The sequence below is a fragment of the Dromaius novaehollandiae genome, chromosome 1 (assembly GCF_036370855.1).
Source record: "Dromaius novaehollandiae isolate bDroNov1 chromosome 1, bDroNov1.hap1, whole genome shotgun sequence".
Classification (NCBI taxonomy): domain Eukaryota; kingdom Metazoa; phylum Chordata; class Aves; order Casuariiformes; family Dromaiidae; genus Dromaius; species Dromaius novaehollandiae.
The window spans coordinates 134,448,600-134,470,259 of NC_088098.1; the positions used below are offsets into that span (position 1 = coordinate 134,448,600).

Consider the following 21,660-nt stretch of genomic DNA (forward strand, 5'->3'; position numbering starts at 1 on the left):
AGCTTTGAATAAAGGTGTGATTGTGAACAAGCATGTACTGAGATGTGCAGCCATCTTGAACTGTGCTCCTTGCCTCTGAACCAAAAGCCATCTTTCCATCCTTGCTTTCATCCTAGATTCATTTATCTGTGGGATCATCTGGCTCCTTCAGATTCCTCATGCATCTCTTCCAGCACAGTTTTCACTGCTTTCCAACTAGATCCCAGAGTCAGCATATCATTCTCATCCTTCTTGACTTAAGCTGGCTTCAGCACAGCCACATCATGCTCTTCAGTCTTCTTGTCTCCTGATTTGCAGGAGTCTGTCATCTCCTGTTGTCCTGTTATCTCCATGGTCGCTGGTTCAGATGATGCTTCTGGTCTCCTCTCACTCCCATCTCAAAAAAAAAAAAAAAAAAAAAAAAAGCAGAAAGAAAGAAAGAAAGAAAAAAGCTGGGAGGGTTCTGTAGAGTTTTACTCTTGATCCCTCTTCCCCAGCAGTTTACAAGCTCAGTGTTGTAAGTGGGTTTACAAGTTCAGCAGAGGTTCAGTTGTTTCTGCTGCCCCCTGGGAGTTGAGTTGCAGCAGGACACATTTGGGTTTTGCAATTTTCAGTTTGTCATACTCATCAGCACATATCTGATGGCTGTCTTGTGCACAACTCGCAAAACTACCTCAGTTCCAGATATGCCTCCCTTTGCCAGCCTCAAATTCCAGCATGTGTTTTTTTTCCCCTTTTCCTAGATACACTCAGGCACTGTTAGTGTACAGAATGGCTAATATAGGGTTCTTCATATTCTTCATACACTCTCAAATTTTTCAGCTACTTAAAATCCTGTACTAGTATTGCTTCTCATACTGACCAGTGTTTTCCTCATAGTCCCCAAGAGGTCCTTATTGCCTTCAGCACTTAATCTCAGCTTTCTTGCCTCATAGGTTTTATTTAGAAGGTCACTGGAGTATGGACCAACTTTTTGTGGTGTTTATACATAGCTTAACCAGAAAAGGATGTTGATCTATAGCTACGGCTTTTAAGTACTTGTGTATGTATAAACAAGTAATAACTACTCGTGTCCTCAGCTGCGTGTGGTTGTGATTCTCAAGAGAGACAACTTTCTTGGTAGGGAGAAAAGTGAGGGAGAGAGGGGCTAGCATGCCTATGGCTATTACTGAAGGTGCATGAAGATAACTATCCTAAATTCTATTTTATTTTGTTTTGTTTTATTTATTTATTTTATTGTGGGCAGATAAGGTTCATTTACTGTTCTTCCAGCTTAGCTATCTGAGGCTGATGAGGGTTTATTTGTAATACTTCTCTGTAAATTAAGTTATTTTTGCTCAAAATAACAGAAATGGGAAACTGACTTAGAGAGATTCTGTCAACATAAAAATCACGGTTTGTCTAGAGGGACTAAAATGAATACTGCTGATATGGAAAAAAATCAAGGGATTTACCTCCCCTTTTTTCAGGTTTACTTTTGGCACCAAATAGTACCTTTTTGTAAGAAGTTTTGTCATATACTCAGTCCACAATGAAACTTTGTGAGTCTTCCCTGAAAATGTGCTAGGGGATAAATATTTAAAACTGTTTTACTAAAATTTTTTAAGAAAGAGAATTTGAGATCACATTATTTTGAATCCTTTATCATTTTAAAAAAATACCCCCACAAACGAAACCCCCACAAATAAAGCTGAATATAGTTTAAGTTGCTTCTGTTTCTTTATTGTCTTTTTTCTACTTCTATATTTTATATTTCCATTACATTTTTTATGTTGTCCAACTTTTAACTGAACATGCAAATTTTAAAGGAGAAAAATTATTTTTTTCAGAGTGTTGGGAAGAAATTACCTCCAGCCACAGCAACTCAGGAGCCAACAAAAATAGAACTGGACAGCAGAACAAAAAGTAGGTTTCACTGTTTCTTTTTCTTCGCACTTTGTGCTATTAAGCTTCTTAAAAGCAAGCTTAGCATTTTTTCTTTGGTTTTGGCTAAAAGAGTGCTCTGTATATCTGAAAAGCAGGAGGCAGTTAGATATATTTAGGATAAACTTTGAATAGGCAGTACATAGACAGAATGTTTTGTTTCACAGGATCCTCAGATTTTTTTTGCTCTGATAATCCTACCTCAAGTTTTCTGCCATCAAAAATCAAATTAAATTACATCATCAGCTTTCAGCCTTGAAGGTACTTCAGAATTAATTACAGCTGAATAAGATCCAACTTCATGTTGTAACTTGTAGGTGCATCATAGAAAAATATCTGTGGTTGAGAGTGCCTTTTTTCCTCTTTTTTCTCTCTTTACTTAGCAGAAACAATTTGTGTAGGTGGTATAGTTTGTGTAGGAACTAAAAATTAAATAGTGACCAATAATTTCAGGATTTTTTTTGTTTACCTTGATGCTTAGAAGAACAAAAAGCAATAATTAGATCTCTTAGTAAGGTCTCAATTCTGTTCTGTGGAGATGTATGTAACTAGCTTGCCAAATAACATGTATATATTCCCCATCCTTTGTTTTTATTTACGTGAGGTTACAACTAAATGGTTTTGGATTTTGGTAGAAAGCAATAGGAGGGAAGAGAACTTAGCTATATCTTAGCAAAGAAATTGATGACAATATAAAATTTTGAGTTTCTGAATTAAATTGTTGTCCATGTTTAAGGATCTTTTGATATCACAGGTAAAAATTGGTCAAACTCTTTCTATAAAGCTGGTAGAAATAAATCTCCAATTTATTCTGTGTTGCATAACTTTGCTCACAAAAAAAGGAGTCTCATCCATCACTTTACCACTCCACATCTGTTTCTTTCAAGATATGTTCAGTTCAGCTTAGTTACTCAACCATTTATGTAGCTTTGAAATGGTCAGGAAACCAAGTTATCTGTTTCCCTGTAGGAGTCTATATGAAAACTTATGAGATTTTGTCCTTATCTGTAAATTATGTTTTCCTGTGTTTTAGTTCACGTGATGCCTCTTTTTATAAACTTGCACAATTCTTCTCCTTCCTGGTTATGTTTGTCCTTTCAGAGAGTAAACAGATAACATTTTCCCCAGGACTGGAATACAGACAGACAGAGGAAGGGAAGGATCTGGAGGAGGAGAAAAGGAGCTGTCTGAGGAAAGTGTCTGGTGAAGACAGTTTACTGCATGTTTTCAGCTCAGAGTGGCAAAAGCAGCTTAAAACAGCTTCACGAGTTCCTGTCCATTAGCTGCACCGCAGTGATTGGCTTGCCGCATCCTCTTGCTCTCCTTGTGACGCAGGGCTGTTAATGGGAAGCGCTGTGTGCGCTCTAGTGCCCTGAGCAAATGAGAACTCAAAATACTGAAAAGTGTGCACACTGGTAATGTGGAGCTAGGCTCCTGAGTCGGTGTGTTTTGGCGTTATCTTTGCCCACCTGCAGCTCAAGCAGGTTAAGCTGACCTAAGTGCCAGTGGCATCAGAAAGGGTGATCCCAGGGCCCTCGGGGCGGTAAAGCCGCAGTGGGAAACAACTGCCTCTTTCCACATCATCTCATACTTCTGGCTGCCAAAACTGCTCACTGCACCACATCCCAAGTTACGGGGCTTTCGTGTTTGTTCCATGTATGAAAAAATGTGAAAATCTTCTGAACAGTGATAGGAGAACTGTGCCATCTCCGCTGACACATTTGGGCTCTGGTTGGTTCTGCTTTCACCTCTTTTAGTTATTTCGCTGGGACATGCCTTTTGGATCAGAAAAACCCTCTTCTTCTGTCACCTTCCATTTTCACCACCTGTGTGTGCAACCATGGTTCAACATCCCAGTTGCCAGATCTGATGAGAAGGGTAGGCTGCTGATTTATACAATATCTCCACATGCACCTATCTTCAGAGTCTCCGAATTTTCCCTAAACTTTGTTACTTAGGACATTTTATTTTGGGGGCCTCAGTAGGATTTTTGGCAGATCTGTTCTCGATTTGGAAAGAGAGCCACGAATATAGCAAGGTCTGATAATAATGTAATTACCTGTAGTTGTCTTAGCCTTAAATGGCATCAACAGGAGACTTTTCAATCAGTTAAGTTGTCCTGCATGTAAATTTAAAACCTCTCAGTGAAAATGAAATGTGCTTCAGTGTGGCTTCATTTTTGTTATCCACTGTGTGTGGCTTCATTTTTGCTATCCACTGTGAGTGAGAGGAATAATTTTGTAATAATACAGTTAATATCTGATAGTCTGTCCATAAAAGTATGATCTAGTATTTGTGATTGTAGGAAAACTTTTTAAATGCTCCATTGGAAAATGGGTATTTTCCAAAGTTCTATCATATTTATCTCCTTTAAAATGTAGCAGTGCAACAATGTAACAGAATTTTCCTCAATCCCAAGACAGGGTAACTGAACAACTCTCTATTTAACGTCCTGTGTAAAGTAATTATATAATCCTAATGGGTCTGTGGTTCATTCTGAATATCTGCTATTTGTTCTCTTCAGTCTCGCACGTATTTTTTTCCTTTCAAACCACTCTGTGTAAGTAAAAATAGAAATAGCTGAGCTGTTCTCATGAGCCCTTAAGGGCTTCCAAACTAGTCTAAGGCAGAAGGATTTTCTTCAAAGTTTCATTTTTGTTATCTCCTAAAAACCTACCACAAGCAAGCCTGAAAAAGCCTGATTCCAGAAAGTTTCCAGTCTCAAGGAAAAACTGATCAATCCAAATTGTGGCATATAGCATTAAAGCATCATTCCACCTCAGACCTCAGATGCTGTCACTTCAGCTCTGACTATGTCCCTGGGGTGGTGGGGTCCAAGTTGTTCTTGGGGTCTCCAGCTGCTGAGCAAAACAGACACTGCGCCATTCTCCAAAGGGGCAGCAGGAAACAAAACTCCACAGATTGAGCTCAAAATGGGGAGGGGGCTCTTGGGCAGGTGATTCGGATTCCCTTGGGCCAGAGGTGTGTGCCAGGAGCAAGGGAGAGCGCCCTGGCAGAGGAGGAACCCAGTTCTTTGTCTCCCACCTGGTTCTTTCCATGCTTGATGTCGGTGTCCCCTCTTCGCAGCTGGGTAAAAGCCGTGGCCAGGAAACGTGCAGCCGCGGCCTCTTCCCTCTCTGCACAGGGGGCTTCAGCAAGGAGCGCTGGTTGCTGACTCTTCCCACATCTTGATTTATGAGCCTGCTTTTTTCCAATAGCTTCCCTGCTGTGGCGGGGGAGTGATAGACTTCCAGGGGAATTATGCTGCTGTTGAGTATCAGAGACATCAGTCTTATGTTTCTGGGCTGGCGCGTGCATGCATGTGTTTCTATACCTATATCTCTGGGGTGATGATATGCACAGTCCAAGAACTGTTTTTGCTCTGCAGTAGCCTGTTTTTAGTTTACATGGCTTGCAGTGAAAAGGCTATTCTAGAAACTATATATCATTTTTTTAGGTAGCTGTGTTGGATTCTGAAATTCAGCAAAGCAAAAACATCCACCATGACCGAGAGAACTATTGCAGATTACTGAGATTGCAGAAATGAAGTATAAATAAGCAGATGACAGAAAAGCAAAAGCAATAAGCCCCAAAATGCAGTGGCCACGGTAGTTAATATCAATTACTCTACTTGCTGAATATTTGCAATTTGTATTAACCTGTTACACAACAGGAATACCAAAAGCCTAGCAAGCAACTAATCTTTCTGCATGGTAGTAGAAGATATAAAGATTATCTGAATCTGGATTAATGAGGCCCTAATTAGTTCTAATTCTTTATTTGATGAAGTGGTGTTTTGGTAGTCTGAGCCTGGTGATGTTCTGTGAAGGTATTTTATTTGTGCAAACCATTTATGTGTCTTGAGTCTAACAGTTAATAATATAACCAAATTCTGCTGAGTGTTGGTTTTGGGTTATTTTTTCCTCAGTTTTATCTTTTTGTTAACAATGATGCAATCTTTCACTGCTTAGACTTGGTAGATTTTGTTCCATTTTGGAAACATTTTGTATGAATAATAAGTAAAAAGAGGAAGCTTAAGCTCCAGGGGTACTAATTCTATGCTGTTTGTTTTCTCACTTATCATTACTGTTTGTGTCCATGTTGGTTAGTGATGATTTAGGCTTCATGAAGGGAGAAATAATTAAGCTTCAAAAAGCAAGTATATGGGGTCACTGTTTTACTTAAAAATATATATAAATATGAATATATAAATAAAAATATATATAAAGTTAGAAGGGTGAATCTAGCACAGTGGTTGTGTTATCTGAGCCTGAGGAAGTCTTGCCGTGGAGTGGAACACAAGGAAGCAGCAGCAGCTGTGAGAGGAAGAACCTGTGTCATCTTGGCCTAAGAGGAAAAGCAAATTCTAGTCACTGTCCCCTGCAAAATTTAAGCCTGAAGGTGTATATGTCTGTGGACTGCTGTCTTGAATGTCATGGCTAATCCTAAGAGTCTGGCAGGAGAACAAATAGAAGGGCGTCCTTTTAAAATGAACAGGACCTACTGGTATAGTGAATGGAGTTTGCTCAGTTCTAGTATGAACAGTATAATATTTAACTAGTCTCCCAAAATACCAACAAATGAATTTACCTGATACAATATTGCAGGACCCCAAGCCATACAGAAGTTTTGTACATTGAAATCAGTGTTTTCCATTGAAATTGTAAACACATATCAAGCCACTGAATTCTATGGGTGAAATACAGTATTTACAACAGCCTAAGTAATGAAGTATTCTATAGTATTTTAGGTTGCAAGGCTATCTCTTGCTGTTGCTTTCCCTTTTAAGGCACTGATTTTTTTGGCTTGAAGCTATATCAGAAAGGCCAGATTTTGAACTTGGGACAGACTCAGGGGCATAAGGCATTGCAAGAACATTCATGTTAACTATCTCTATACATGCATCTTCTTTCAGTGTGCAGTTCATGCAGTTATTTATAGAGGATAGCCCCTTTCTGCTATTTAGGATGGTCCTGAGACACTTTTCCCTCACTGAAGTGTGGGCTGCGACAGGCAGCTAGTCATCACTATTTTGTTCTTTGCTCCTGCTTTCTCCTCCTGCTCCTGAGCTCTGAGGATGACCTGGGGAAGGGCAGTCATGTTGCAGCCTGGTCACCCCAGGTCCCCCAGGCGTCCGTCAGAGAAGGCCTGGATTCCTTCCGCCTTCCTCCCAAAGGGCAGGGCTAGAAGGCAAATGCGCAGAGACAGTGCTTATTCCTGCTTCATTGTTGTATCCAGCCTAGTGAAAACAATGCAGTTCAAAAGTCTTTTGCCAAGGGCACATATTTTCAAACCATATTTATATACCATGACCATACCTAGCCCAAACCCGCTCAGTTTAGCATATGTCAGGCCACAAGTTGCACTGAAAGGCTTGCATGAGATCCTACCTGTTTCAGCTGTGAGATCTGCAGTGAGGCTTAGCTGCTCACTCGGTTCCCTGACGAATGGCCCAGTGTATGGCCGGTTGTCTGCCTTTGCTTGGGAGGAGCTGTGAGTTTGCAGGGAGAGATCATCTGTGATCTAAAAGAGTAAATTGTTTTTGAATTAATACATGTGGACTGAAAATTCCATGAGTATCATCTTTTCCCCTCCCTTGGCCTTATGTTTCCAAGATGTCTCCTCTTTGGGGTTTGAAGGGAGGTATATTTTTAAAACATATCTTCAGGTCAGAGAAAACTAGAGAGGCTTCTGGAAGAACCATCTGTGATTTATGAACCTAACCTTGGATATCTAATTTGAAAAATGGTAAAGATGGAATTTGTCATCTGCAGTTGGGGACACTTAATATTGGTATTTTAGTGTGAAGGTTTAATTTGGCTTAAATCTATTTACTACGTTTGTAATAGAGTACATTATTCTGACCTTAAGTTTATTATTTTTCTTACTTAAAAATCCAGCAAGTTCCAATGTGGTCTCTACTGTGCTGTGTATCTGAAATCAGTCTTGCCTTTTTTTCTCTTTTTCCTTCCTACCTGAATATAACTGCTGAAATTAAGTACTTTTATATCATTTTGCTATATTGTGCTCTTCTGAGTAAGGAAAATTTTAATAGTTAAGCGTCGTAGCCTATTAGACTCTTCTCTGCTTTCATTAATCTGATTTTAAAGATTCATATTATTTTGAGTCCTCTTGGCTTTGGTTTTGCTTCCTAAAATCATATTGCCCTACCATTGCTTTCCCAAAAGTTTGAAAGTTGTTACCTCATTTTGTCCAGCCCCTTACATTGTCCCAAATACGTCCAGGTTCTTGAGACCCTGCTCTATTGCAATGTGATCCACAGGCTTCTCCTTACTCAGAGCGGTGTATTGATTTAGTGTATGTCAGTGAGAATCATGCTGGAGGAGTCCAGCCTTCTGCTGCGCCTAAACCGGGGACCTTTTCCATAGCTGTGTCTTCAGAGCATGGGGCAGCCACGAGCCTCCTGCAGCTCCCTCCTGCAGCCTCTCCCGGCAGCGTTGGCCAACTCCTTCTGAACTGCATCAGCATTTGCCTGAGCTTAAGAGCCAGCTTTTGTCAAAACATTTTTCTCTGGTTTGCTTCCTTGTTTCTCTGCTGCCTGGATATTTCAAAAAACAAAGAGAAGAGCTTGGTGGGAAGGCTGCACAAAGCAAGGAAGAAAAGAGTTCTTGGCATTGAAACCACGAAGCAAAGATGTGTGGCTGTTTGCTATGCATGAAGGACTACAAGTCCTTGGGTTAAAGTCTTGCTGCTTTTGACAGCCATTTACTGCGGGATGCATATTGACACATGCTTTTAAAGGAAATGTTTAAAAAAAAAGAAGAAGAAGAAGAAAGAGAGCACTTACTTTCCTGATTGTAAATTTGCACTGTTCTTCCGGATGCAGACCCTGAAAAAGAGAGTGGGCAGAAGACTGGGGGATCTGTGGTTTCAGCATCTGAGAAAGTCAGTTACAATCTTCAAATTGCAAAGGAGAGCTGAGGGAGGATTGCCCAGGATAAGATTCAGGAGACGTGAGCCCCATGGACACTTGCTGTTCGAAGCATTCTTTAATCTCAGATACATGGGATTCATTCACACCTTGAGTGTATATGCAGTGGTGTAGAGACTGCTCTTTCCCACTGATTAGCTGTGAGTTGCTGTGCTTGGCTTCCTAGCTAATGTACAGATTATGCTATTAGCCAACAGAGGAACAATGTAGAACAGACGTTCAGGAAGGAGTCACCTTTGGCCAGGTAATGTTTGTCTCTGAGAACCCGGACTAGCATTTGCTGTTCTACATTACGGAAAAGAGGTGCTAAGGCTGTCGCCAATAACCAGGAGCTTCACTGAGCACGCAGCTCTCAACTTCCTTAGTTCTTAAAGAACTAAATTATTCTTAAATCTACCTCATCTTTGCATTAATTCACCAAATCTGTTATTTAGGAAAGCTGTTCTTCAGGATGAGGATACTCTCTGAATGCAAACAGCAACAAAAATATTGTTTAAAGTAGCTAACTCATTGAACTGTAAAAGTATTCTGAATCTCATCGGTCTCTCTTGTATGCTGCTGTGCATCTACCTAACTTAGGTCAATCTATGTCAGCTTGTACATAAAATGTTGTTATACTATCCTGAAGGCAAGATAGCAGGTGAAACATCCTAGCTGCATCCATGCAGAGATATCTAACACCCTTTCTACAGACTGCAATAAAATAGCAATAAATCTGAGCTGAAATCTGAACTGTGGCATGGTGGCTCTCTCACAGCTGGTCGTTTGGTAATGTTAATAAATGTTTATTGGACACTGTTCCCTGCTCTCAGAACCAGCAAAAAGAATCTGCTTTTTATGCCTTGTATTTTGTCAGAGATCACATTGACTATCTTCATCTGCCTCTTCTTTCTTCAAAGACATCAAAGGGAAAAAAAACTACCTGCTAATAGTCTTGGATCAAATTTTGTGTTTGATGACAAGAAATCTGTGGAGATAAAGAAATTCTTGTTTACTTGAACTGGAGCCGTATAAAATTTATTCCCTTTCTGACCAGCAGTGTGTGAATCAGAGAAGAGCATTCCTCTTCCCCATTAATATTAATTTGCTTCTTATGCTGACTGTGCTCCCAGACAGCATCTCTTCACATGCATGTGTGTTGGCTCCATTTGGAGTAAGGTGATGTTCATATCATTGGACATTAGCAGTGGGGAAGCAGGTTCTGAATCAGAGTGCTAGGGTTAGGTGTACACGTGTGAGCTTGGTGTCTGGGCTCCCATTGGATTCAGTGGAGGTCTGTCTGTACTGTCCATGGAGCTTAGAGTGTGATTCAGCTAATCAAATGTAGGGGGCTGCTTTTCTGGTGAAGAGTGGCCCTCTAGGCTCCACTGACTGTAGGGACTTGATCTCCACTGACTATAGTGTGAGCTTAAACACATACATCATAGGTTTCTAATCTTATGTGACTGAATCTGATTCCAGATCCCAGTCCCACCCTCAGAGCCGGGGGCCGTAGGCTGCATCTGGTGCCATTTGAGATACTGCAGGGTATTCTGGCTGGCCTCCAGCTGCCAGTCCCGAAGGTTCTGGCTCTCCCATAGGTTGTGCATCAGACCTGCTAACCACGCAGGTGTCTCAAGTACCCACCAGTGCCTGAAACGGCCCCTGGCCTCTGAGCAGCTGAACTGACACTCAGGTGGAGCCCCAGGTGCATCTGAGTGAGATAATGCAAATTCTCTTTAGAGTATGTATAAAGAGATAGGCTCTGTTGTTTTGAATTAATTTAGGCTTCTGTGCCTTGCAAGTACCTGTTTCTGCATTGAGTATGACAGATGACTGCAACACAGATAGAGGTCTTCAAAGTAAAAACCTTAACGGTTAAGTGAGATAAGCACCATCCTTTCTACAAAGGGCCCAGTAATTTCTGTGAGCATTTCTTGAGCGTGATAAACCTACTGTCTTTGAATATCACATTATTATACATTATTTAACAGCTGGAATACGTATTCCCCTTTTGTTTGTAAGGCACATTGGCATACTAGTCTGTTGCACAGCAACATGTAACTAACTTTTCATGACAACTGCTTTTTATGATTTCTGAGTAGGAGTGTTTGGCTCCTGTAATTTCCAGCTGAAAATTGAGATGATGCCTTATTTATAGACGGTGAAGGGAGAAGGAAAGAAGCAACTTTAGACTAATATTCAAAACTCTTTTTTTATGCTGAATATACAGAAGGTTTAATTATGAATTTAGTTTTATTAATGTACTATTTATTATTTTATCATCTTAATAGATTCAGAAATAACTGTTATCTTGTAGCACCAGGTGATAGATAAGCTATATCAGCCTGCTCGGTCCTTTATGCTTCCAATTTATGTGATCTGGTGGAAAGCTATACCAGTGGAAGTATTGATGCCAGTGATAAACACAGGTTTACTCTAAGAGAAGTGGCTTGGTGGCATGTTGCTGGCTGGAACAATTCTGTTTGAGATAACTGTCCTGGGAGTTTACAGAGCTGTCTTCCTGGATGACGCATGCAGGAATTCTCATCAGTGTTCAGCTTTTTTAATATTTCATGCAGTTTATGAAGGTCTATAATACAAAGAGAAAGATGGCAAGAAAATAAAATAGCATGTAGAGACACTTGTGAGACATTTATAAAGATTTTCACCTTTGGATAATCAATTGTTTTAAAGTTATATTTTATCATGTTGTATTTTCTTCCTTTCAGCCAAGGAGTATTGCAAAGTGATATTTCCTTACGAAGCGCAGAACGATGATGAACTCACAATCCGAGAAGGTGATGTCGTCACACTTATCAGTAAGGTAAAAGCAACATTTTTCTCCTATAAGCCAACATTTTCCTCCTATAAGCAGGGATGCAGTTTTTAAATTAGATATCGTTCAGTTGCCATGTATTTGTGCCTTTGACAGTGTCCTTCGTAAACAATGGTATTTTGGCAATGAAGCAGTTATAGATTTCAGAGACCTATATCTTCCTTTCTCTTGTGTTTTAGAGCCTCACCTGGATAAGGTTAAGCAAAGAACAGCATGTGTGTAAACTGATGAGTTTACAAGTGTTTATGTGATCAGTTTGAATTTGAATCTATTGGCAGATCTACAAAAATTGATCCCTTTAACAAAGATAGCAACCTCAGGAAGAAACTGGAAGACTTAAGAGAGCAGCATCTTTGGAGATCTCTATGTGAAGTGTGTGAATTATCTTTCTTGTAGGAATTGTGAATGGGGATAATGGCCTTTCATTATTTTAATGAGCTAGACACGTATTTAAAATATCTTTAGGACAATAAATGTAAGGTATATGGAAACTAATTACTTGCTGTTGAGATCAGGATCACTTGGAGCTGAAACAGTTTGGTGTCATTCCCCTTTCCTTTTTTATTTGCTGTATAATTCCATAAAACAGTTTAATTTTGTAGAGGTGGAGACACTTCTGACAGTCTTGCTTATTGGAGCAGTTAAGGAAATGACAGAATCATTTCCATGGTTAATCTTAAGTCCTTACTTCAAGCAACTTTCAAGAGACGCAGCCAGACATCTTCTATAAATGCATACAGTCTAGCCTGAGATCTCAAATAAGTAAAAAGCTTTAAAGTATTCCAGAGATTGTGGAACTAGGACAGTAGGTGAAACTAATCAAGTTTATGGTAGCTTTTAATAATTTTATAAAAAATCGCTGGTAAATCCAGCAGATTTTCCCTTTATCTAAATTTTTTATTACTTTTGGTTGTATTTATCTATTTGCATTCAGAGTTTTTATTTAGTATGCTATTCTGTAATTTTTCACATCCTAGTTTACAACAAAATGCATTTTGGACAATAATGCAAGGTAGTATTGTCTTTTATGTCCATCTCTTTTAAAATACATGACATGAAGTATTTCACAGATTCCCAGCCACTGCCACAGAAAACAATAAGGTATTGTAAAATCACAATGACATAAGAGTGAGAACAAAATTAAGCTTTTGAGATAACATCTCTTTAGTATTCCACAGGAAAATGAACTTTTCCTGAGAGTTTTAATTTCAACTCTGCAAAACTAAAATGCTATTAATCTCAGTCTTTTAATTTAGAATATTTAAGACTGAGCTTATCAAATGATTGATTTTATTTTAGGTTTGCTTAATTTCTTGGTCTTGTTTAAAGACTTCAGAGTTTGTTTAAATTTGTTTGACTCCTGGAAATAAGTATTTGGAGAAAAGGTACAAACTAGGAAAGGCTGTGGATTTTGCATGGTGAAGATGAATTCTGATAGTGTGCACAATAGTGTTTTTGTGCTTATATGAAGATAAAAGCACAAAATCTGTGATTGATAAGTGTCATATGAAATCACTTAGCAATTTGGCACTTGAGGGGGAAAAAAAACAAAGACCCTGGGAAATACTTATGTGGCAGTGTTTGCTATATATTAAGCTGTTTGCAAACTGAGAGGATGTCGTCGTTGTCCTAGAGAATGCATAGCATGAAATTGAGGAAAAATAATGATGCATTTGGTAGCAGAAGAAACTCTGAATTAAAAGGATAAATTGTGTATGTAAGAAATGTTTTAATGACTCCTGAAGCCTGACAGTGTCAACATATTTCTTATAAGACTCATTGCAGTGACCTTAATTTGGATAGAAAGGGTGGGCACCTTGTAGACAATATCCCAGGTCATACAAATACAGGGAGAGGGTGTTCTACCACACTACAAACTTCCACCTTGGCACAGACATTTATGCTGAAAAACTCATACATGTCTAAAGCATGGGAGTGTATGATTGCATTTTTTCATCTACCATTCTTTTTCACATCTCTGTTTTTTCACTCTAGTATCTATTAGAATTAGGAAAATCCACAGAGCTGCCAAATGAATCAAGCTGAGCTGCCCTCCTTCTGTTCCACTACTCTGCTGACATTTTCTTCCTTAGTGATGTAGCTACTAGAATTGCTATGCTAGAGGTGAACCTTGCACTCTAGAATTCATCTTAGTGCAAATTGAATTGTTATTTTCAGTTACAGAATATGTCATTTCTCTTGTTTCACATAGATTAAAGGTAATGAAAATGAGTCATTGCTGTGTGTAAAGTACTGCTGTTTCTATGTTTAGTACTTCATTATTTCATTTTCTTCATACTTTTTGTGGCCTTTCCATTAATTTAGCACCTGTCCTTCATGACTTTTTTGTTTAGCTTGTTTTGAAAATCGTTTGCCTGATTTAAAATGTTCTTATGTAATTATTTAATAGTGTCTCAGATCATGGAAATGGCTTTTAAAAAGTTGTTCCTGTCCTCTTTATTGACCACGTTGATTTAACTTTCTGAGATGGCTGGTCTCCAAGTGGAGCTGTGTTCTCCACTATGTATAGATAAAGAGACAGCTGTTCTATCGAAGTTTCAATATGAGATTTCATTTGCTTTCATTTTCCCATTCTCTTCTTCCTGCTTCCCCTGCCCCCAGTGGAAGTATATTTTTCTTTTATAGCAACTAACCAATTTTCCCAACCTGCAGTGAGCAGTTTATCAGTACGTTTTCCAGTATATCCTGCTATCCTCCTACTCTCTAATCTGATGGTATCAAGCTGCTGCAGACATTTTATTTAATCGTTTTCTTTTTCCTGTGGCTTATCACATGTCCACGAACAATTAGATAAAACCATGCCTCTAGAGAGTGGGGAATCTCAATGCAAAAGGGTTTAGCACTTCTCCTTAGATGCTTTTGTATGCTTTGTCTGAATTAATCTGAGATACTGAGGAAACGGTTCTTAACAAGTAGTCACTTTGCAGATCCTTTTGTGGTTTGCAGACCTCTTTGCAGACAGGTTTGTGGGGGGGGGGGTTCATTTGTTTTTGATATATAGTTTAAAAGATAGAATTCAAGTGATGTGGAGTCAGTTTTTTTGCCATAGAGTTCTGAAAACCATGGGTAATAATTTTGTTTTACTGCAATCTTCCAAAGCATGTGTCTGTCACCATTTCTTTTTAATTAGCAGCAGCAAAGTTGCCCCCCCCCTGTTCTGCCCAGTAACAGTTTTTGCTAGAGAGTTGTCTTTTAGCCAGAATTCAAATCACCATGCTTAGAGAGTCCTCTTCCTAACCAGAGTTAGTGACCCATATTAAGTGGAATTACATAGAAATGTACGGAGTCCTTCAGAAACTAATACCGTGGTTTTGCTTTGCCGTCAGATTACAGTTGCTATTAGTCTGTTTGTGAGAAAGTGATTTGCAGGCTTGGCCTTCCATGCTAGAGTACGTGAGACAAAATTGACTCTTCCCAATTACCTAGAAACAAGGAGAGAAGATCGTTACTTTTAATGAAAGAATTAACAGATGAGTGGGGTACTTCCTAAAACCACAGAGGCATTATCATAAAATAAGGCATTTTGCTGAGATCAGTAATACCCAAAAAGTATTCTTAATATCAAGAGTAACTCGTTAGGCCAGTCTATTTTCACACAATCGAATCTGTGGGAATGTTGAGAGCTCACAATCTTAGCTTCTTTACTGAATTTGCATTTAACTGAGAAAGAGAACATTGGTGAGAATGTGCAGAAGCGGATAAAGTAATAAATAAGGAGTGAGTGACAAAAGAATTGGAGAGAAATCTCATGAAAATGTACTTGATATGTACTAGATAAGAGAAGGAGATCTTAAATGAGCTAAATGGTAAGTCACTAAGAGAGCCTCTGTGTGTGCACATGCACGTGTGAGAATACATGTGTGAGGAAGTTCCTAGTCTGATGTTCACTTTAAAAATGCTAAAACTTTATTTTGTGGAAAGATAAATGGTATCAGTCAATGGTGAGTTCAAAATCACCATTTTAACAGTGCACCTATAGATGGAAGGAGTGAGATTATATTTCTCTCTTCTTTTTCAGTTAGATTAGTTATAGTCCCTATAATCCCAGTATAGACAATAGTCCTTTTGTCATGATCACCAAATAGCTATACAGTATAAAGAAAATACTGATAATTCTTTTCTCTAGACCTTCAGTAGGCCTTTGCATACTCTATCTCAAGTCCTCACTCTGTTTTAATGGATGTCGGGATCTTGAATCAAAAGTTGATCAGATCTTCCCTGTAGGTCTCTGTGATAAGGGAATTCGAATGTCTGAATGGTTTTATGAAATAGCCCAAGAATGCTGTGAACAGATTTGTTGACTCCCAAATGACTTCCCCAGTCACTTGATGAATGTGCTGTTAAGTTTCATTTAAAGACTTGAGTGAGTCAGAAGAGGCTGATCATTAACTGGTGAAAAGGCTGGGTATTTTGGGAGATGTAAGGGGAAGAACGCCATTATGCAAGACTGATGGCCAGAAATAATAGCTGATTAAACAACACATTGAGTCATTTCTCAGTGAATCGCGTAGGCCTAAATCAGGCACAGAATACCTGACCAGAAGCATGTGGTAGTAACAGTTGTTTTCTCATAGGTGAAATATCACCTGAAAGTCTACACCAAAAGGAGAAATTAATGACTTCACATACATGCATTCCAAAAATATTTGGAAAAGGCTTTTCTCTCTTGCTTTTCCTCTCTGAAGTGAATCCCTGAGTAGATGCATAGAAAAGGTTTTATTTATTAATTGCTGGAAATTAAGGGGAGCAAATGGTAGTTCTTCAGTTCCTTCACATGAGATATTTAAACATGAGAGATCAGATATTTAAATAGAAGAGATTAGAAAATATTGCTCAAAATTCTAAAGGGAATTTTTAGTGCCTTCATCCTGAAGGCAATAAAACAGTAGATTTGTTATATTCACCTCCCAGAAAGAGTCAAAGAAAAATATGCTTTTGGAAGCAAGAGAACAAAAAGTAAAACATAGTCATTTTACAGTTTAAGGTGATTGTTGTGAAAGTAGGTGATAAGATAATTTCATTAGCTGAAAAGATATGAATGGCAAGTGTTGAAATTCACACTGGAAGTTCTTCTTTACAGCTTGAAATGTTTCTATTCTTTTAGTAATTTTTCTAGAGTCTTCACAACATTCTTCACTACATTTGGGCAAGTCTAAAAACATTGGTAGTAACTGCGCTATGCTACCAGACAAGAATGGCAAACTGATGTTTTATCCTACTCAAATATTGATTTTGGAGATTGTATTTGTAATAATAGAATCACTTCTAATCAACAGAATATACATGTGACATTTTCAACTATTGTCTTGAAAATCTTAGTATTTTTCATTCTAGCTCTTTTAGGCATAACTACTGTAGGCTACTTCCAGAGTTATTAAACGATACCTTTTTTTTATGCATACGCTACAGATTTCCTGTAGTCTAGTAAATTCTGACAAAATGCGTAAGATTCTGGAGGCTTCACTGGCATGTAGAAATGGACCTGTGTGAAAAATCAATAGTAATAACTAAATAATATCAAAATTAATACATCAAGAATACACTGGCAGCTGTGCACGCGTTTGAAAGCAATTTCACTTGCAAGAGTGTGAAACGTTTTGTTCGACTGCATCAATCTGCCTCACATCTAGGCACTAAAGACCACATGGTCATGAATTCACCATCATTATCTTGAAATATGGAAGACGTAAAGGTACTTTGTTCCCAGGAATGAAAGTGGTCTGGGTAAATAACATAAACTACTTCTCAAATTTGAAAAGCTGACTGTGATGGAAGGGTATCCTGCTCGAAACCCTTCTTGTCAAGAGTAGGAGTAGTGGAAGGCAATATCAGCAGCAACTCTGCTAACTCTGAATGCACAAGATGTCCAAATTGTTAGATGTCAGTATTTCATCTGGAGTAATAATATTGTACCTTGCTGCACGTACCCAGCCTGGCTGTCCCTCAGCCTCCACCTGCCTGGACTGCAGAGCCTTTCTTCTCCCAGAGCGGACTGTGGCTGCAGGTTAAAAGCTGAGTGTATGAGACTTGTGGTCCCTAGGAGGGGCGTGATTCAGGGAGTGTGGTGCACTGAAGTGACAGACAAACATAGAGGGAGATCCTTTCTGATTTTGCAAAGGAGCTTGCAGGAGGAGGTGAATTTCACAGAGAGGGGTCCAGCCTCCCTTATGGATTCACCAAAACTGTTTGAAGGATTAATGAGGTTAAAAAGAGAGCAACAGACCTGCCCAGCCTCCCATAATCCTAATGACTCTATTCAAATAGTGCTGTGAAACATGGTTTATCATTATCATGAAAGACACAGTAGGGTAATGCCCATCACTAGTGAGAGACTTACATGACAAATGTCCTGGTCTCAGTATTTAATGACAGTTCAATTGGTAGTGCTTAATTTTGTGTTGGGGAAAGAAGAGGCATAAACCTAGTTTCTAAAAATAAGCATAATGGCAATCAATTTTTGCAAAGATAATATTTGCATTTGGAGTTGTTTCTAATTTGCTTTACTGTAAGATTTGCAAGTTTCAAGCTATAAAATGCTGTATTTTAAGTGAGTCCCTGCCCCAAAGTACATACAATTAAGTAGTAAAACAAATCAAGTAAGTACAGGCTAGTAGAAGGGTGTAAGGAAACATGAAATGATATTCAGTCTTGAAATCTCTGTCATAATGTCAGGTTGTCACTATATAGTGGCTACTTTGCATTTGTCCACGTTAGAGTATGGAATATATTCTTATGCAAAAAGCTTAATATTTTCCAATTTTTCCTATAGTCTTTAGGCATTTAGTGTCACCTTTGCTGTATTTATAGATACTTACTGAAATACGGCCCTTTTGCCGAAACAGTTCCCCCAGTTTTTCTCTTACGATGTCTTTAAATGCTCATCCTGGTGCAGGACGTAATTGTCCAGAGCGCTTTCTTTAGTTGTGAGGTTGCCAAGGATAACTAGGCTGGGTAGGGTTATGAAGGAAAACAGCTGCTCGAACGGATGCAGGAGGCTCCTAAAGGGATGAAATTAGTAAGTGCTATTTACAAGAGTTCTGCCAGTTATTGAGGCCACGAGCAGGGGAAGGAACAGCAATAGGACACTTTGATAGAGGAGAGCGACTGCTGATACTGCGTTGAACGTTTTGCTGGATTATGGCCTCTCTAGGGGAGAAACCTGTCTGTTTTCTAGGTTTGTTTGCCTGGTTGTTCCCGCATTGCTGAATTTTTCTCCACACTTTTAGTTGCAAACAGCATACGTATATTTGACAATCTTTGTCATACCAGTGAAATGCATATAGAAATTAGAAGGCTTTTATTTTTTCTTTTGTCATGAGCAAATAGATGGATAATAACACTCATTCTCTCATATGAAGATGGAATTTCTGGTATTTTCCACTTTATGGGTAGAAACATCAGAGTGATAATATTTGAAGTCATTGAAAATAAAGTTAATTGTCCATGAAGGCAGAATTTTCATAGCAGAAAAGATACGGTAGCTTAAGGGTATCTCTTTCAAAAAGGGGGAAATAGTTAGTCCTGTTTCAGGATAGTCACCCAGGTAATTTTATTTTTCCTTTATTGACTGATAAAAGTTTTTATCTCATTTTTAAAAATGATTTTACTAAGACAGCAATACAGAAAAAAAATCAGGTTATGTAGTGGAAAATACATAACATGATTCAACAAAGTTAATAAAAATGGCTTTCAAAGTAGTCTGTTAGCAACACTGGAGACTTTTCTTGGCACTAAATATCTGGTCACACAGGTGCCTTCATTTTGGATTTTGGTACAGGATAGTTTCAGCATTTGTGACTTTTGCTGCCATCTTGCATATAGACACAGAAAGGAATAACATAAGTAGACATCAAATAATGTCCGACTTCACGATAGCTTTTAAGATGCTCCGTCTTCAAAGAATTGTGTTCTCTTTGTGAGCAATAAAGGCTTGCTTGCCTTTGGAAATAAATAGGTATTTCCATCAGAGAAGAACAGTAGCTTAAAAGGTCTTAGTGCATGCCCTTTTTCTTCTCTTCTGAGGTAGCCATCTCAAATTATTCAGCACATCTTTGGTCAAACCCTGTAATTCTGCATAGGTCAGAATAATATTTTGAATTAAAACTTCTCCTGATGTAGGGGCGGGTCCTAGAGGCCATGCTGCAGTAGGAAAAGGGTCGCTCTGACATTAAATTTTTTTGAGAACAAAACAAGCTATTCCTAGTGCGTCTTCTGTGTTGCCTGTCCCCGTATGCTATGCCAGACACCAATTTTTCACGCTTCCAGCCTGCTTAGCGGATCGAGAAGTCTGCTTCCCCCTAAGCTGCTGACTTCATACAGGAAATTACTTTGCTAAGCTTGCAGGCCGAGGGGGCAATTTTCCATGACTGCTGGTAGGCGGCTGCTGAAAGGGCTGGTTCTCCTCCACCGCTTTAGCCGCCCGACATGGTCTCGGACGCGGCGGCCCTGCTCACAGGCTGCGGCAGAGCGTGCGACTGGGAACGGCCATGGGAGGAGCGGTGTGGCTGCCTTAGCCAGCAGCTTGTCGAGGGATTGGTTTTGCAGTAGTGTGAAACTTTTCCCTGAAGGTTTTGACCTAATGGGAACAAGAAGGTCTGAGTTTTTGCCGGATTTGAAGCCACTGTGCTGGATGTGATGGTAGTTGGAGGGCAGCCTGGGGAATCGGGCCCTTGAGGTGCTGCTTGCATGTGGCAGATGTTCGGGGTACAACTTCCATCATTGCAGAGATGAAGCACGAATGTTGCCTTGTATGGGTTATATAAAACAGTTACGTAAAACTTTTGGGGATGTTGATGATCAAATGAATGTGTTCATTTTCTAAAATGATTGGATATAAGAAAGTTACAGGGAAAACAGATTGTTCTGTCATTTTCCTTGCATTTTTCTTCTTGCCTGAAAGTTCTTGTCCTTGTCCAAGGCTTTTAAATGTTTATACATAATTTTTTAGCACTTACTCATATCTTGCAGCATTTCTTGACCAGCGTGATTACAAATGGAGCATTAAGTGGCTCTGTGTATGGATAAAGGCTGAAAATAAGGTACCAGGTGCAGCTGAAATTTCACTAGTATCTTTAGAAACTTTACTGAAACATTAATTCTCTGAGCTGAACACTTAAATAAACTGTGAAAGCTGAGATTATTACGGGGACAGGAGCATCCAGCACGTAAATGTTTTTCTCTTTAGTATATTCATAAAAGCTATTTATTAAAATATGCAATGAAATGAAGTACTTCTTTCCTGTTCTCCTTATCATCAATTCCAGTGCTACAGCAGTGTCTTCAAAGAAAGGGATTATATTGTTCCTGGGAAGTCCCAAATTTGAATTTTGACAAATGGAAGCTCAGGCCAAGATATGAGGGTAAAGTGGCAGCATCCTCCCTGAATGTAAGGTTTGAAGATTTGCATCGTTTGAAAAGAGTTATTAGGTTTATTTGTAAGTATTTTTAATACAGCTAGGCTAATCTAAAAAGTTGACATATTTTAAGATTAAAGGAGAGAAAAGTTTTTCTACCCTGTGCTTATAAGAGATATCACAGAAATGCTGAGGAATCTGGAAGACTGTGATTATTGCTCACAGTGCAGGCTTTAGCTTCACTGCTTAGCTTCATCCTTTCTTTTATCCTGGCTGTTGGGTTCACCTGCTGGTTTGATGGTATTATCATAAGTCCAATCTTTTCAGGGTAGGGAGAGCCATTTTAAAGGGGAAGTAAAAAGGCGTATATAGTGCCAAGTAATTAGTAATTGTCATTACAGCCCTGGTGCAAAGACTTCAGTGATAGAGGTAATAATGGAATTAAATAATCCTTCAATCGTGGTGGTCTGTGTATATCGGCTCTCATTTAAAGGGAGATTGTTGGCTCATCACAGGGATAAATTATAGCTGTTACTAGCACTACCTTTCATGTTTGTTTTGGCTAATTTACCTTTATTTTGAGTACTTGAGTGCTAGGGTTTTATGACCTGGAT

At 38.9% G+C, this 21,660-nt stretch overlaps 1 protein-coding gene across 5 annotated transcripts in view; it reads left to right on the forward strand.

The window, feature by feature from the left end:
- The window catches only part of SH3KBP1 (SH3 domain containing kinase binding protein 1), a 235,112-nt gene that overhangs the window by 168,174 nt on the left and 45,278 nt on the right, over nucleotides 1-21,660 (forward strand). For all 5 annotated transcript variants that reach the window (XM_026120727.2, XM_064499178.1, XM_064499185.1 and 2 more), the window contains 2 exons: nucleotides 1,809-1,884; nucleotides 11,566-11,660. In XM_026120727.2, the coding sequence (XP_025976512.2) occupies nucleotides 1,809-1,884; nucleotides 11,566-11,660 (171 nt within the window). The remainder of the gene's footprint in view (nucleotides 1-1,808; nucleotides 1,885-11,565; nucleotides 11,661-21,660) is intronic.